The sequence below is a fragment of the Egretta garzetta genome, unplaced genomic scaffold, assembly GCF_000687185.1.
Source record: "Egretta garzetta isolate BGI_Z169 unplaced genomic scaffold, ASM68718v1 scaffold269, whole genome shotgun sequence".
In the NCBI taxonomy this organism is placed as follows: domain Eukaryota; kingdom Metazoa; phylum Chordata; class Aves; order Pelecaniformes; family Ardeidae; genus Egretta; species Egretta garzetta.
Window position 1 is genome coordinate 941468 of NW_009260799.1, and position 14826 is coordinate 956293.

Consider the following 14826-nt stretch of genomic DNA (forward strand, 5'->3'; position numbering starts at 1 on the left):
GGATCATAATTCGGTAAAAATACACTAAAATTGATACATAGAATATCTTTAGTTGAAAGGTACCCATAAGGATCGAGTCCAACTCCCTGCACCTCGCAGGATCATAACTGTACATAACTTTACACAACTGTAAAAGATTTCAGTTTGCTTTTAAATAATCTTAATTATGACAATAAATAGGATCGATCAATGCAGTGTTAAGAAACTGTGCAGAACAAGTAGATATGAAAGCTGTTGCACAATATATCAGGTGAATCTCTTAGACCCAAGGTTTTGGATTTCAATTTTTGGCAGTGGATTCCAACAAGTCTTTTGCTTCATTTATTTTTGTTGCCAAGTAAGGTGATCCACCTGAGAAGAAAAAGGGGAAAGGAAGACCATTTACGCATCAGTATTACTACATACCAAACTACTTCACTTGCAGCATCGCCTTATTACTCATGCTTATGAGCTCCTCCTTCCTAAATAGATCCTTTACGTACAACTGCTTAAAAAACCGACATTGATATGAAGTAAACTAATTGATAAGGAAACATAAGAAATTTAATCAGAACTGAAGTCACTGAAGAATAACACTGAACAATTTGTCTCAGAGGAGCCTGAAATCACTTTAAATCAGTGTGATTTAGACTTGCAGTGCAACATTACTGCAAACATATGCAAGGTCAGCTGTCTTGAACATTCATCCAAAGCTAATAGCTATTATTTCCACCCACCCCAAAAACCGAAAGGTAAAATTTTATAAATAATTCTGACAAAGAAACATTAAGTGCGTGCACATGCACATACACACACCCCCCCGCCCCCCACACCTCTCCTGTGCTGGATCCCTAACATTACTGCAAACATATGCAAGGTCAGCTGTCTTGAACATTCATCCAAAGCTAATAGCTATTATTTCCACCCACCCCAAAAACCGAAAGGTAAAATTTTATAAATAATTCTGACAAAGAAACATTAAGTGCGTGCACATGCACATACACACACCCCCCCCGCCCCCCAAGCCTCTCCTGTGCTAGATGCCTGGAATTACCAGCCAGAAACCATCACATTAAAGCTATTTAAACATGGTACACCATCTAACTTCTAGCCCTGAACACCGTCATTGCTTTACACTCCATCTAACAATCTGATTACAGTTCAGCGGTCTTTTTGTGTTTGTTTTTTTTTTTTTACTCTCCCCTTGAGTGCCAACCATCTGCCTACAGTCACCAAAAACATTACAAGGTCTGTATCAGCAACTTACTACTTACTATAATACACCTATATTTTTTACATGAAAATATGATTCCAGCAGTGCTGTGCACTGAATAGCCTTTTCCAAGGCATCTGTTCCATCGTAATTTTGCATTCATCGCTTCATTCATTCTATTCTATTCAACTCATCAGAAAAGATAATGATAGAAGAAACACGCTGAACCAGTTGTAGACACATGTGGCAAGGCTTGCTCAAAGACTTTTTTAGGACATTCCTGCAGCAATCCAAATCATTATAAAGCCATTTCATGGTGTAATTAATGGAGTTCTCTCGTTCACGTTTGGTTTTATTTGAATATAGCCTTAAAAGGTAAGACAAACTGGGAGAAAGTGAAGGAGAACAGGGGAAGGGTAGAAAATTGGCTACCAGAAAATGAACTTTTTTTCTTTTTTTAGGATTTACTACATTGGGTATTGCTCCTGTCAAAGAGTAGACAAGAGGATCAAACAAACAGTAAAGATTAAAAACTGCAATAAACAATGTATGCTAAGTAATTTTTAAATGTGCATTGATTTTTTACATGTAGTGTTTTCACTACATTTATATATTTAAGTGCCATATTAATTTTGTAGCCCTCCAATGAGAGAAAATTCAATCACATGATTGCCTAAGTGTTTGTTTATAATTAGGGCAAGTCCAAAAGGCTTCTTTCTCCCTCTTTTTCTGTGAGCAAATATTCTTTTATAAAATTAGTAACTGATAAATTAACATACAATGTATCAATATAAAAACATTTTTAAACTGAACTATGCAAAGGTTAAGAAACAACCACTTTAGTAGCACTCACTGGGGATGTTATCATGCAAACTTCTATATATTTCTTATTTATTAATTTCTAATAATTCTCTCTTCAATGTTTAGGATCTCAGATAACATATGTAACTTAAAATCTGTAATTGCCCTTCCTTCTATCAACTCCATCTGGTAAAATACAATTCTAAAATATCAGCATTGTAATGTTGAATATTACTTTTAAAAGCACATCTGTGCTATCCACAGCCAGAAGAAATCAAGATATATACATAAGCAAACAAGTCTCTATGTGATGCCACATGTTCAAGATTACTCCAGGCCCTAGCTCTGCAGTTGAAAATATTACATGAGATTTTTTTTTTCTAGGGCCATGCCAGAAGAGCTGCAGGGGCAGCACAGAGGCACAAATCCTTTCAACTGGTGTTTCCACTGAGAAAAAGCTCCATCTTAATAGCACACAGGAGGGCTCACTACCTCCATCCAAACCTACGCTGTGCCCAGCTGTAGGTGCATTGCAACTGTAAGATCGGGTCGTTAAAATGTACGATCTTTGTAAAGGGAACTGCCTCTTTAGGTCTACTCAACATCCACACAAAGGTTCACAGTTCTGGCTCACGTCTCTACAATGAACTTAGAAGTTCATTATCAAAAAAATCTTGACCTAATACATACTCCAGTGGTTAAGAGGCCTCTGACCATCATAATATATTAGAAATGCGGATGAGAATTTCTTGCCTATGTCTTATACATTATAAAAAGTGTAAAAAATGAAAGTGTGAAATTGAATAAGCAGGACAACTTTAGAATTAAACTGAGGGGCGAAGACAGCAAAGACTAAACACTTCCCATGGCCAGTGGTCACGGTTATTTTTTTCGTTTTCTTAAAATGGGGTGCTGGCAGGGAGCCCTGTAATTGTCAAAAAGATATAAAAACCCTCCGATTTCCCCTTTTGACTTCTGAAATACAGTGCAACTCTTCGCCATCTGTTATTTTAAAGTAGAAACAGCAATGAACATATGGGCTTTCTTTCTCCACCAGCTGTAGTGTAGTTAAAGTTATAATAATAGCCTTTCTGTAAGATAAATTTACATTAAAAACCTGGCCAGTAAAGCAACAGTGCCCAGCTTTACATTTTTTCCCAAGTGAATTCCAGCAAGTCTGAAATTCATCAGTGATGTGACTTAGTGACTGCAGAACATTTGCCCACAGAAAGTTACATTCACACACGTGACTGGTCCATCTCAGTCCAAAACAGGAATGTCAGTTCAATGTAAAAATGTTATAGCTAATTTCTTCTTACTTTTGAGTAAGTTTTTTCTAAAGTGTGAAAGACTGGTCCCTGAGCTCATAGTTTCAACTGAGGCAGCACAAGTCTAGAAAACAACATTAAACAAAGGTGGGTAAAACTGTGGTGCATAAAGCCTAGTTTATCTGAGAAAAGACACACAGAAGCTCAAGTCTATAAATATACAACATACATTTGCACTCAAGTGTGGTTATTTACACAGTCAGTAAACTTAAAAGGATCTCATTTAAGCCTCTTCCTTTCCAGCTCCGGTTAAGAAAAGTAATAATTATTTACCTTTATCAGGATGATTCAAAATCATTATTTTTCTATGGGCTGTTCTGATTTTGGCCTTGCCAGCCGATGGACTGCAAAAATAAATTGAAGTGCTTACCATAAATGCCACTGTGCTCAGGCTATAAATTAACAGTTTATACTGGCTTCAAAAATAATTAAAACTTGAGATTTTCACCATCTTGTGGATAAAACATAAAACTGCACCTCTGAGGAAGTAACAATAACAAAAGGCATGTAAGAGACACTGAGAAGGACATTTTTAAAAAGCCTGTGATTTAACACATACAAATACCTTTCAGGTTTGGGGTTTTTTTGGTTTGGTTTTTTTTTTTAAATGCAATACATCCCCAGCAGCTCTAGGGTGTATCTAGCTTGTTGTTCTTATCATTAAATGCAGAAAACACATTTTTTCCTCCTAGAAAATAAGTATTTATATGACCAGTGACAAAACAACAAATATTTAATATTATCACATTTTGTTACACTGTAAATTTTTTTATAGCTACTACAAATAATTCTTCTTTCTGCTGGGGCCTGAACAAAACCCCTGTATTTGTTATTTTTGCAAAGCTGTTCAATGTGTTACATTCAGGGACATGCTGATTTACAAGTGCTACATAATGTTGTTTCCTTCAATGACAGATACATAAAATATGTACTTGGTCTAAATTAAATGTGTACCTTACCAGACAAATAACCACTTATGGATGCAGTATACCAACACGGTAAGGCTATCGTATGCAAAAGGACAGTGTGAATAATTTAGTTTTTCATAATTTGTTAGCATGCAGAAATGAAGCAGTGTTTTCCACTTCAGGTGACTTCTTAATCAGTGATGATTCAATTAATTAATCTTTTTGTAGATACAGTTTGAACGCAAGGTATCAGCCTAACTACATTCCCGAGGTAAACAACCTCTAATTATTATTCTGTCACAGGGAAGTTAGGGTATGTTGTAAAAATACTTCATAGAACAGCATAAGAAAGTAATATTTCCATGCAACAAAAAGTAACCCAGATAGTAAGAATTAAACAGAGGGTGAAAGGCCTTCAACTATATAAATAGGAAAATGAAATTACTTGTTATTAGACAACTAAAACCAACAATCACCTATATTTTGATTTGTAAAGCATTTGTTTAATAATAAAAAGTAAAATTGATATACCACATTTAGAAACTCATATGGCCAAAGCATAACTGTGGAAAAGGTGCAGTTGCATATTATGGAAACTCATACAATTCTGCTCCAAGAAGCAACTGTGAAAATGGTGTTTTACAACAAATTTGCTTCATTTATGAGCTATTGCTTATCCCACAGTCAGACTGGTCTCCAAAGATTCTTAATCACTATAAAAAAAAACCTTTAATGTCAAAAATCACATTATTGTTGAACTGGTATAGCCTCACAACCTGAGTCACACAGATGTCATTCTGCCTCCTACCCTCACCAACTGGCTGAGATCACCTTGGTGGGAACAGTGGATACACTGGAGGGCACAGCTGACATTCAGAGGGACCCGGAGAGGCTGCAGGAATGGGCTGACTGGAACCCTTCACGAAATTCAGCAAGGACGGACCTAGAGCCCCATGCCTGGGAAGGAAGGGCCCCTTGCAGAACCACAGGCTGGGGACTGCCAGGCTGGAGAGCGGCTCTGCTGCAAGGGAGCCAGGGCACAGCAAGAAGAGCCAGCAGCGTGCCCTGGCAGCAGAGAAGGGCAACAGCCTCCTGGGCTGTATGAACGGGAGCACGGTCACTAGGTCGACAGAAGCAGCTATTCCCCTCATACTCGGCCAGCCACATCCAGCTGCTGCATCCAGTTTTGGGACCTCTGTACAAGAATTCCATTGGCCAAGCATAGCAGGTCCAGCAAAGGCCACCAGGATGGTTGGGGGCTGGAGCACCCTTTGAGGAGAGTCTGAGGGAGCAGGGCTTGTCCAGCCTGGTGAAGAGAGGGCTGCTGGGGGACCTCATAACAGCAGCCCTCCAGCATCTGCAGAGAGGTCATAAACATGGGGTTATGACAGGGACACAAAACACAGGTCCAGGCTCTCCATGGTGGGAGGGTGAAACAAGGCCAAGTGCAAGGTTCTGCACCTGGGTCGGGGTAACCCCCAGAATCAATACAGGCTGAGGGAAGAAAGGATCGAGAACAGCCCTGCCAAGAAGGACTTGGGGGTACTGATGGACAAAAAGCTGGACTTGAGCCAGCAATGTGCGCGGGCAGCCCAGAAGGCCAAACGTACCCTGGGCTGCATCAGGAGAAGCATGGCCAGCAGGTCGAGGGAGGTGATTCTGCCCCTCTACTCTGCTTTGGTGACACCTCACCTGGAGTACTGCATCCAGCTCTGGAGCCCTCAGCACAAGAAGGACATGGAAGTGTTGGAGTGGGTCCAGAGGAGGGCTGCTAAAACAATCCGAGGGCTGGAGCACCTCTCCTATGAGGACAGGCTGAGGGAGTTGGGCTTGTTCAGCCTGGAGAAGAGAAGGCTGCGGGGAGACCTGATTGCGGCCTTTCAGTACCTAAAGGGGGCCTATAGGAAAGATGGGGACAAAAATTTTAGCAGGGCCAGCTGTGACAGGACAAGGGGTAATGGTTTTAAACTAAACCAGGGTAGGTTTAGACTGGATATAAGGAAGAAATTCTTTACAATGAGGGTGGTAAAACACTGGCACAGGTTGCCCAGGGAGGTAGTGGAGGCCCCATCCCTGGAAGCATTCAAGGCCAGGTTGGACGGGGCTCTGAGCAACCTGATCTAGTTAGCAGTGTCCCTGTTCCCTGCAGGGGGGTTGGACTAGATGACCTCTAGGTGCCCCTTCCAACCCAAAACATTCTACGATTCTATGAAAATGGTCAAAACTGGAAAAGGAAGGTGCAGGCTGGACATACTACTTCTTCACCCCACAGACAGTCCAGCAGTGACACAGGTTGCCCAGAGAAGTTGTGCATTCTCCATTTTTGGAGTCTTTCAAGACCCACTGGAAAAAGTCCTGAGCAACCTGCTCTGCTCCCACAGGTGGTTCTGCTTTGAGCAGCAGGTACAACTAGAGACCTCCTGACATCCCTCCCAACTTGAGTGGTCTTACAATCATATGATACACCTGTGCAGTAAGCTATGTTTAAAAATAAAATAGATTTAAAAAACAAAATCAAACCCAAAGCTACAATAATTAAAACTTAAATGCGTTTGTGTTTGTACACATACAATGTAGTATATGTTTTTTAATGTAATAGCCTATTTTTTATGCCATTTATGTTTTAAGAATAATGACTTAAACATTTTTAACTAATGCATATTTTGTACATTAACAAACAGCTAAATACTTCCTACAGAAAGAAAAGTATGCATCTTGTTTCATAGAGAAAACAGTACAACACAGAAAATTGTATTAATTTTTATATAGAATTTTAAATTATGATAATCAGACATATTTTCTAGCTTCAGAAGTCCAGCATTAGGGATTTGATAGAGGTAAACCATTATATTTAGGACTGCTATATTTTGCTAGCATCTATTTTGTCTAGTGTTTGGAAAACACTCCTAGCATTTTCACCTCCCATGTTATCTCAGACATTCCCCCATCAGCAGTTCATTCTACAGAGTACTTAGGTGTTAATATTATTGCTATGTTTATACTGAATTTCAGCAATCAGTGCTGCTTCACAACAACTAATGCAAGAACACTAAAACTTAAAATTAGTCAGTATTTCCAATACCGTACTTTGTAGCTTTGGATGCCTTTTGCACAGTTTAAATAGAAATAGCGCACATGCACATTTCTACCAAAACCCCTGAAATCTTACAAGATGGTTATTAGGGAGTAACATTTGGAATGTATAATGGGCCAATATATTTGCAATTTAAAGCTACCATTAAACTCACCTTTATCATGGCTTGTATTTATTATTTATACTGCCCATGCATGCTCAGCACTTGAAATAATGAAGGAAGTCTTTGCCTCAAAATTTAATATGACTTGGAAGTGATGATACAAGGGACAAGTGTTATAATAAGAAGATCAGGGCCTAGACAGATCTAGTTTGTGTATTTGTACATACCCTGGCATTTTCCCTAACACTTTAAAACTCACTTGCCTTTTTTTTTTTTTTGGTGGCATTATTATACATATATGTATAATACAGTAAGCAGTAAGTTAAAGCTGGTCTAGAAAAGTGTGTCTAAACAATGTGAAAATTTCCTATGAAGATGTTAGCCAAGCTTCTACACAATGAAAGGCTCAATCCTTTAAACATTAAGAACTTTCCTCAAATCTGATTAAGTCTTGATATTTGCAAGACTCAGTCCAAACACAACAAGCAGTGTCACTGTTCCCAGTGCAGACTCAAGTTATTAAAATTAAAAATTAAAGGGGACTGATTTCAGATGTGATGAAACTTCAGACACGTACATGAGCAGTGTTCAGGCTAGGCATTGCCACTGTAAACACACTTTAATGAGCTGCAATGTGCTACTCTGGAATATCGCTGAATTTGCCCTTATAAAGTGAAAATGTTAATACATTATCATACTTAAAGGCCAAAGGGAATATTTCTGAACAGCATTCCTATAAATTTCTTCTTCAGTGGGCATGAAATATTTCAAATAAAGGTAATGTTTGATTCTACGATTTCTTAAAATTAATGAAATTAATGCTAAATTTGCATAATTTCCATTATGTTAGAAGTAAACACAAATAGCACACTGAACAGGATTTTAAGTCCCAGTTTTCACTATATGAAATAATTTATTCTGGGGATAATTAAAACCACCCACCTCCTTATCTTTTTCTTTTTTTTTTTTTTTTTTTAAACCTTAAAATTCAGAACTGTTCTAAACCATAAATAAGAAATCTACTACCCAAGGTCAGATCTGCTCCTCTCATCGGGAAAGCCCTCAAATTCACCGCCTGCTTTACAGAAAACACTAAGGTGTTTTCCGTATTGGCCATCCAAATGTTTTTTAAAAAATCCACTGAAAAATCCATTGAATATTTGGCCTGGAAATTATTTCCCATACCTACTCTAAATGACAAGTCTCTCCAAGTATTTCTGTTTGGAATATGCCGCAACTTTTTAAACCCAAACAAATCAGAGTAGAGAAAGGAAAAAATGGTATTACAGACTTACGAAAAAAAGGATCAAAATTGATTTGTTTTCCTCATTTATTAATATAATCTACAACATTACTTATCTAAAGGGTTTTTTTTGAGACCAGGCCACGTGATCGCATTAATTAGCGCACTATGTGCTATTCTGATTATTTCTAGAGCACCAATTCTCCACTGCAATATGCTACCATGCCTTCAAGCCAAACACAAGTCGCATGTTTTATTAGCATTTTATTGTTTGCTTTTTAGCTTTAGCAGAATATTAGAATGGTTTATAAGCCATTAGAAGTCTTTTTAAAAAAAGTTACAATTTTGGCAAGAGTATTCCACATTCTCGCAACATGCATTTTCTTCATTCAATAGTTACCAAACAAAAACTTATTAATGCAACACACCTACCTTACACCTAAAATAAGACTAGCTTCTCGCCTACTCATTTTCTGTTCAAATCCGCCTTTATAGTATGATGAAAGACTCTAAAAAGAAGAAAGGGAAAACAAGCAATAATTAGTTTCATGTACAAGGTGCCAGGACCTAAATCCTATTTATATGACCTCATTCAGAGCATTACATTCATCTATAATTTATTTTGAAGGCATGGAATGACTACAAACCAGATAATATTGAAAGGACTTCTCCTGAGTGTTAACGCATAGAAAAAATGACTTAAAAATAACTACCTGTGTTTTTACAATCTTCTATTGCTAATAAGAGATATTAATAGCTACAACCATTAAAATCCTGCCTTCAGGCAAAAGAGTCCAGAATCAAAGCACATAGCATAGAGTGCTACAGTGGGTGTGTTGGGGAGGGCATGGGAGGGAAAAGGGGGAAACTTGTTCAGAACAGCTTTGGTACCACCGCAGTGGAAGATGGCAAAAGTCACAATACTTTGGCATCCAAGAAATTATGGACAATCACTCTGAAGTCCAGATATTTCTACAAAGAAAGTAGGTAAAAACAACAATAAAAGGATCAGAACAGATAAATATAATACACTGATAAGGAGTCAGTATGTTTTTTTCACATGAAGGAATGTTACTTCAAAAAAAAAAAAAAAAAGACGAATCCTTTGAAGGAACCTTGAAAAATAAACAAAAAGAAACAAAAACAAAAAAGGCTTAGCATTAAGCCGCAACCTCTATTTCAGGAAGTCACTGAGCTGGAAAACACTGGAAAGTAGCAGAGTATACGGGGAAATCCTAACCAATTTTGCCTTTACATCCTTCCTTAGACACCGATGACTGATGATGATTAGATACAGGATCTGGGGTTAGTTTTTTTAAACTCATTGGCATGTGACATTTTAGCCACTGTTCTAAGAAGGGGAGAAAACACACAAGTGGAAAAAGAACATTAAAAGAAGGAGATGGAGAGTAAATCATTATAACAATGAATTGTCATAGGGAATGGGTTGAAAGTATATTTGTCAACCATAAACATTTTAAATTAAAAAGGAAAAAAAAAAAAAAAAAGAGCTACTGAACCATCACTGATGGTTAACAGTGATCTCCTCAATGTAAACGTTTCTTAAGAATTGGGGACTAGCCCCTTGCTACACAGATAATAGCCCGAGCTGCACAAGTCCCAGAGGCAGCCCATGTAGCTTGAAGACAGCCCACCTTCGGGAACTGGCACACAGGAATCACTCAAGACTGAAGGTTTTTTTTCCTCAATGCAAAACCTATCAACTGGGGAAAAATAAGCTTATTTTGTTGCTATCAAAAAGAAGTCTGGCCTGAGAGATGAGACTATTTTTAAGTGTTCCTTTTACCCCCAAGTAAAAAATGTGCCTGGCCCTTAATAAAACACTCTTCTCACTAAATATACCCATTCATATTCAGTGAGAATTTTGCCCTATGTTTATGCAAACTCTCTCTTACATAATTTCAAAACCATTAAAGCTTTTAAAGGGCTCTGTCTATGATACCTAAGCAAAGCCTCTAATTTAAGCTCAGGAGTGACATTCACCCAAAAGTGTGGTTCATAAATACTTCCCCTGTTGCTACCATGAAGTCACACACAGCCACAGAAAAGATTTCTTGGTGTGCTGCTATGACCTGAAACTAATTTTATCTCCCATCTTCCTGCCCCAAACCATACATGAAATAACCACTACTGTAACACTACAGGTGTCAAAGCTGAAGCAACTGTGGACATGTCGTGCCTACAACAAAAACCTGTTGAGGAATCGTTGCTATAGCTACAGGGTAACACAAAACAGGTCTGTAACAGTGCACACCGACATTACAGGTTAGAGTCTATAACACTTAAGGGAACACACAGGGCTTCTCCAGTCCTCCGAGAGGAAACGATGCTAATGATTTAATGGCCACCAGATAACACCCCTGAGGAGGCAGAACTGCACAGAAATTTGCAACGATGCTGAACAATTACTACAGCCAGAAGAGAAAAGCACGCTTTAATGTCCTCTGAAAGGTTTTCCAGAACTTCTCCCAAAGCAGCTTAGGTGCAGATGGATTTCTGAAAAGGTTAATTCTTCTCTGCCCTTCAACTCTGGCATACAAGTCTAATACAGGAGGATGCTGGTTCACTATTCATGTAGAGAACTGCAATATTTGCATTCTAACACAGCTCATCTCTGTTCTTGGTAGATTTCACCTGAAATACTGTTTGAAATAAGAGAACAGGGAGGGATGGCTATAGGCTCAAATTCAGAAATACTTTTTCATGTTTTTAAAGCCTACTTCCTTGACACCATTCTAACCTCAGAAAGCCCTGATTCAGTTCGTTTTCAAGAGGAACGAAAAAAGAAATTCTGTTGTCTGTGGCCTTTGGCACATAAGCAAAAACAGTTTGTTGAATTGGTCATCAAGAAAAAACATTTTCTTCTCAGAAGTGAAGCACGTAGCAAGAACAATCAATTCTTAAATTAAGATCTTGATCCTAAATAGAATTTAAAGCAAAAGGAAATTAGACATAAAAGCCATTTTTCCCACTGGTTAGAATAAGGAGAAGAAACATTGAGTCTTCATTTTAGAAAACATCTTGGCAAATTTCTAGTTCCCTAATGAAACAACTTTTGCACGCTATTCAAATGAAAGCAATTTTTTTTTCCTAGTTGTAAATTCTAAGCAATGGCTGCAATGAAATGAAACAATATTCAAGATATTTTTCTGTTATGAGAACTCCTCAATGAGCAGGCAGTTCTAGACACTTGATAATTTATTAACCCCAGCTATAGCAAACAAATTCTATACTGGAAATATCATCGAAATGAGCTCTCCATTTCTTTGTACTATTTGGGCTGAGGGGAGGGGCTATCATTTAATTCACTTCATTTCCTTCCATGTTGTTACTGTTTAGCAACTCATGTAAGAAAATTCTGCTTCCTGAACAAATGCTATTAATAGTTTGGGGGGGGGGGGGGAAAAAAAGCTATTCACTCTTGCAAATTTTCACAAAAGCAGTCAGCTAAGAAAATCCAATCCATTTGGTCTGTGACATCTTCAAGATACTGTTCCTGGCATAACACAGGGAAAGCATAATCACTGGTTCCATGTCAGGTAAGAGATTCAAAACCCCATAACTGAGACCATCCATCATATTACATGAAGTAGTGAATTTTTCTGAAAATTCTGTGTTGTTCCACCACCAATACAGTCCTCCGTTGAAAAGGTAACAAACACTGGAAGGAAAACAAACTACAGTAACAAACTATTTAGAAGCTGTGTTATAATATAACCTACAATTTGCTAAGATCAACTTTAACTTCCTTAACTTCAGTTAGAAAAAAGCAATTATAAAATGGACTGCAAATTGCATTATTCTCTGGAAACTTTATTTTCAATAAAGGACAAGAGAGATGGTTGCTACCCTTACCTCTCAATTCAGAACTCTATGAGTCTGAGCAGAATCAGATCCAATAAGGGAAACACAGTGCAAAAACCTCTAATGAAGTGCTACAGAAGACACCTTTTCCTTCTGGAACACAGAATTTTCAGATTTGTGGGATTTGAGTATTTTGACAGTTCATTCTGCCTAGAATTGCTGTTTCTATCTTCAATATCTTCTATCTATCATTTAACCTTCAATATCATTGATTCAACAAGGAAAGGTAATGAGTGCTACTGAAATACTTCCTTTTTTTTTTATTTCACATTTTAAGGAAATATTAACATAATTAACAGCATTAAGGTCTGTCTGAGGAAGAAAAGCCAAATGACTACTTAGTGCTTTGCATCTTCTACTGGCAACAGACTCTTGTCACTACACACAGAAACAAGACAGCGTCGCTGGTATTTGTGACACCAGTAACAAAACTAGGCTCAAACTAAAAAAGTGTTTCTCTGGAAACAAGCATTATGACTTGTCACAGAGAGGAGATGACAATGTTTCCTCCACTGGAAAAAAGATGGTAGAAAACTTCAGGGTTAAATTACAGCAGCATTTACACTTCATATTTAAGAATATATATTTAACTGCCGTAAGTTAAAGTTAAATGAGAGGCAGAAATTCAGAATAAAACATAACACTTTTACTTGCCTTTACTTACTATTTTTGACTAAAAGATGGGTGCAGTTGTTGACTGTATGTGTTATTTATTTACGTAAGTAAATAGAAAGTGTCAAATACTCAAGATACAGCAAAGAGGCAATTAAATGATCGCCTCATAATTGCTCAACTTGACCTTACTCAAGTCATTTATTAGTGAGCAAAAAGAAAGGATAAACATCATCTGGATTACTTTGTGTGACCACAACCAACACGAACTGTGATTTCTTTGCGAGTGGGAGTGTGGGGAGACGAGAACTGCAAGTGGGGGGAGGAAGAGCAGGGTCTTACGAGAGAACAAGCTAGCTTTTAAATCAGCAGCTGCTTCACAGTCTCTCAAAAAAAGGAGGTGAAGAGGGACAGGGTTTGATTCCAGAAAGCTAGAGTAACCACTGTCAATCATAGTGACCAAGCTAGGAATCTCCAAACACCGTAGGAAACCAGCGAAGTAATGCTAAGCCTAGACACGAAATGTCCCGAGATGCTTTCTCCAGTAAGCACAGGTGAAAGTACTAACTGCTTGATTTCCTTTGTCAGTATAGTTTAGAGGGCAATATGCTGTAAAGAAACATGATGAAAGCGCTAATCCACAGATTATACTCAGCAGCTTCAAATTCCCCAAACGAAATCATGTAAAGCCACTAAAATAAGAAGTTTGGACAATAAGCACTTACATAGGACCTCTGTACCTAATGTTTTCTCTATTGTTTTAAAGAAAAATTAGAAGTGGGAAATAGCTGATTGTTGAAGAGGAGAAGAAAAAAAAGCTTGGAAAAAAAATACAATTGAAGAAAGTAGCTGTAGAGTCATAAAGAACAAATAATCTTGACTCAGAATTATACAAGGGTCTTAAGTTTGGAATATGATTGTGGAATAAAAATATCACTACCCTCACAAATGTAAAGCTGTATGTAAATACATACAGTTTGTGGTAAAGAGGAAGAGAGTTTTTACTATATTCAGCAGATCTCATTTTACACTGAAAACTTGTATTTTCACATTCAGAAATAGAATAGCAGAAGAGAGATACTCTACTGGAAATCAACATACAATTCTGGGCTGTGAGGCAGGATGTGAAGGCAGACAGAGGATGCAGCTCCAGGGAGTAGGAACACTGAGAATGCAGAAGCTCCTGGGTTGCTCTGTATGGTTGTTCATGAATTCTGCAGGACTCAAAGTCACTGTGGTAAAAATGAGATAGGCCTGTAATGAGCTTGGCTCAGCCAGTATACCAGTATTGAGGGGTACAGTCTCCTAGGAACTAACACCTCTCTATGCAGTAGCATGTCATATTTCAATGTGTTAGAGTCACTGCCTGCTTTCTTATGTGAACGTGTCTGAATTTAGATTCTCTAGCCTGTATCTACAAACAGATAGAAGAAGAAATGCTGAAGTAAAACTGCTGGGGAGGGAGGGTGAAGATTGAAGCACTCCCCTCTGAAGCCACATGTTCTTCCTGCTAGCTACTTCTAGCAAGCCTGCAAGTTTTATCACGTGAAAGCAATGTAATTCACAGTACCTAAAGTCCCCTCTGGTGTTTTGGCAGGCAACTTGGGAATCTCTCAAAAAATTACTTGAAAAGGGGGAAAAAGAAAAAAAGAAAAAAAAA

At 38.0% G+C, this 14826-nt stretch overlaps 1 protein-coding gene across 1 annotated transcript; it reads right to left on the reverse strand.

Annotated features, from left to right (window-relative positions):
• Nucleotides 1-258: 258 nt before the first annotated feature.
• DNAJC15 (DnaJ heat shock protein family (Hsp40) member C15) lies at nucleotides 259-14392 on the reverse strand. Its single transcript, XM_009646823.2, has 4 exons — nucleotides 14268-14392; nucleotides 9102-9178; nucleotides 3595-3665; nucleotides 259-351 (listed from the first exon to the last, which is right to left on the reverse strand). Exons 1-4 carry the CDS (start codon nucleotides 14373-14375, stop codon nucleotides 281-283), a joined length of 327 nt encoding a protein of 108 aa, XP_009645118.2. The 5' UTR covers nucleotides 14376-14392; the 3' UTR covers nucleotides 259-280.
• Nucleotides 14393-14826: the final 434 nt, after the last annotated feature.

What these genes read in the sequence shown, in the direction of transcription:
- DNAJC15 (XM_009646823.2), bottom strand. Translation starts at nt 14,375, where the DNA reads ATGAACAACCATACAGAGCAACCCAGGAGCTTCTGCATTCTCAGTGTT. An exon ending in CTGCCTCACAGCCCAGAATT is followed by an intron (nt 9,179 to 14,267) that starts GTATGTTGATTT and finishes TCTTCTTTTTAG; the next exon opens with AGTCTTTCATCATACTATAA. An exon ending in AGTCTTATTTTAGGTGTAAG is followed by an intron (nt 3,666 to 9,101) that starts GTAGGTGTGTTG and finishes TTATTTTTGCAG; the next exon opens with TCCATCGGCTGGCAAGGCCA.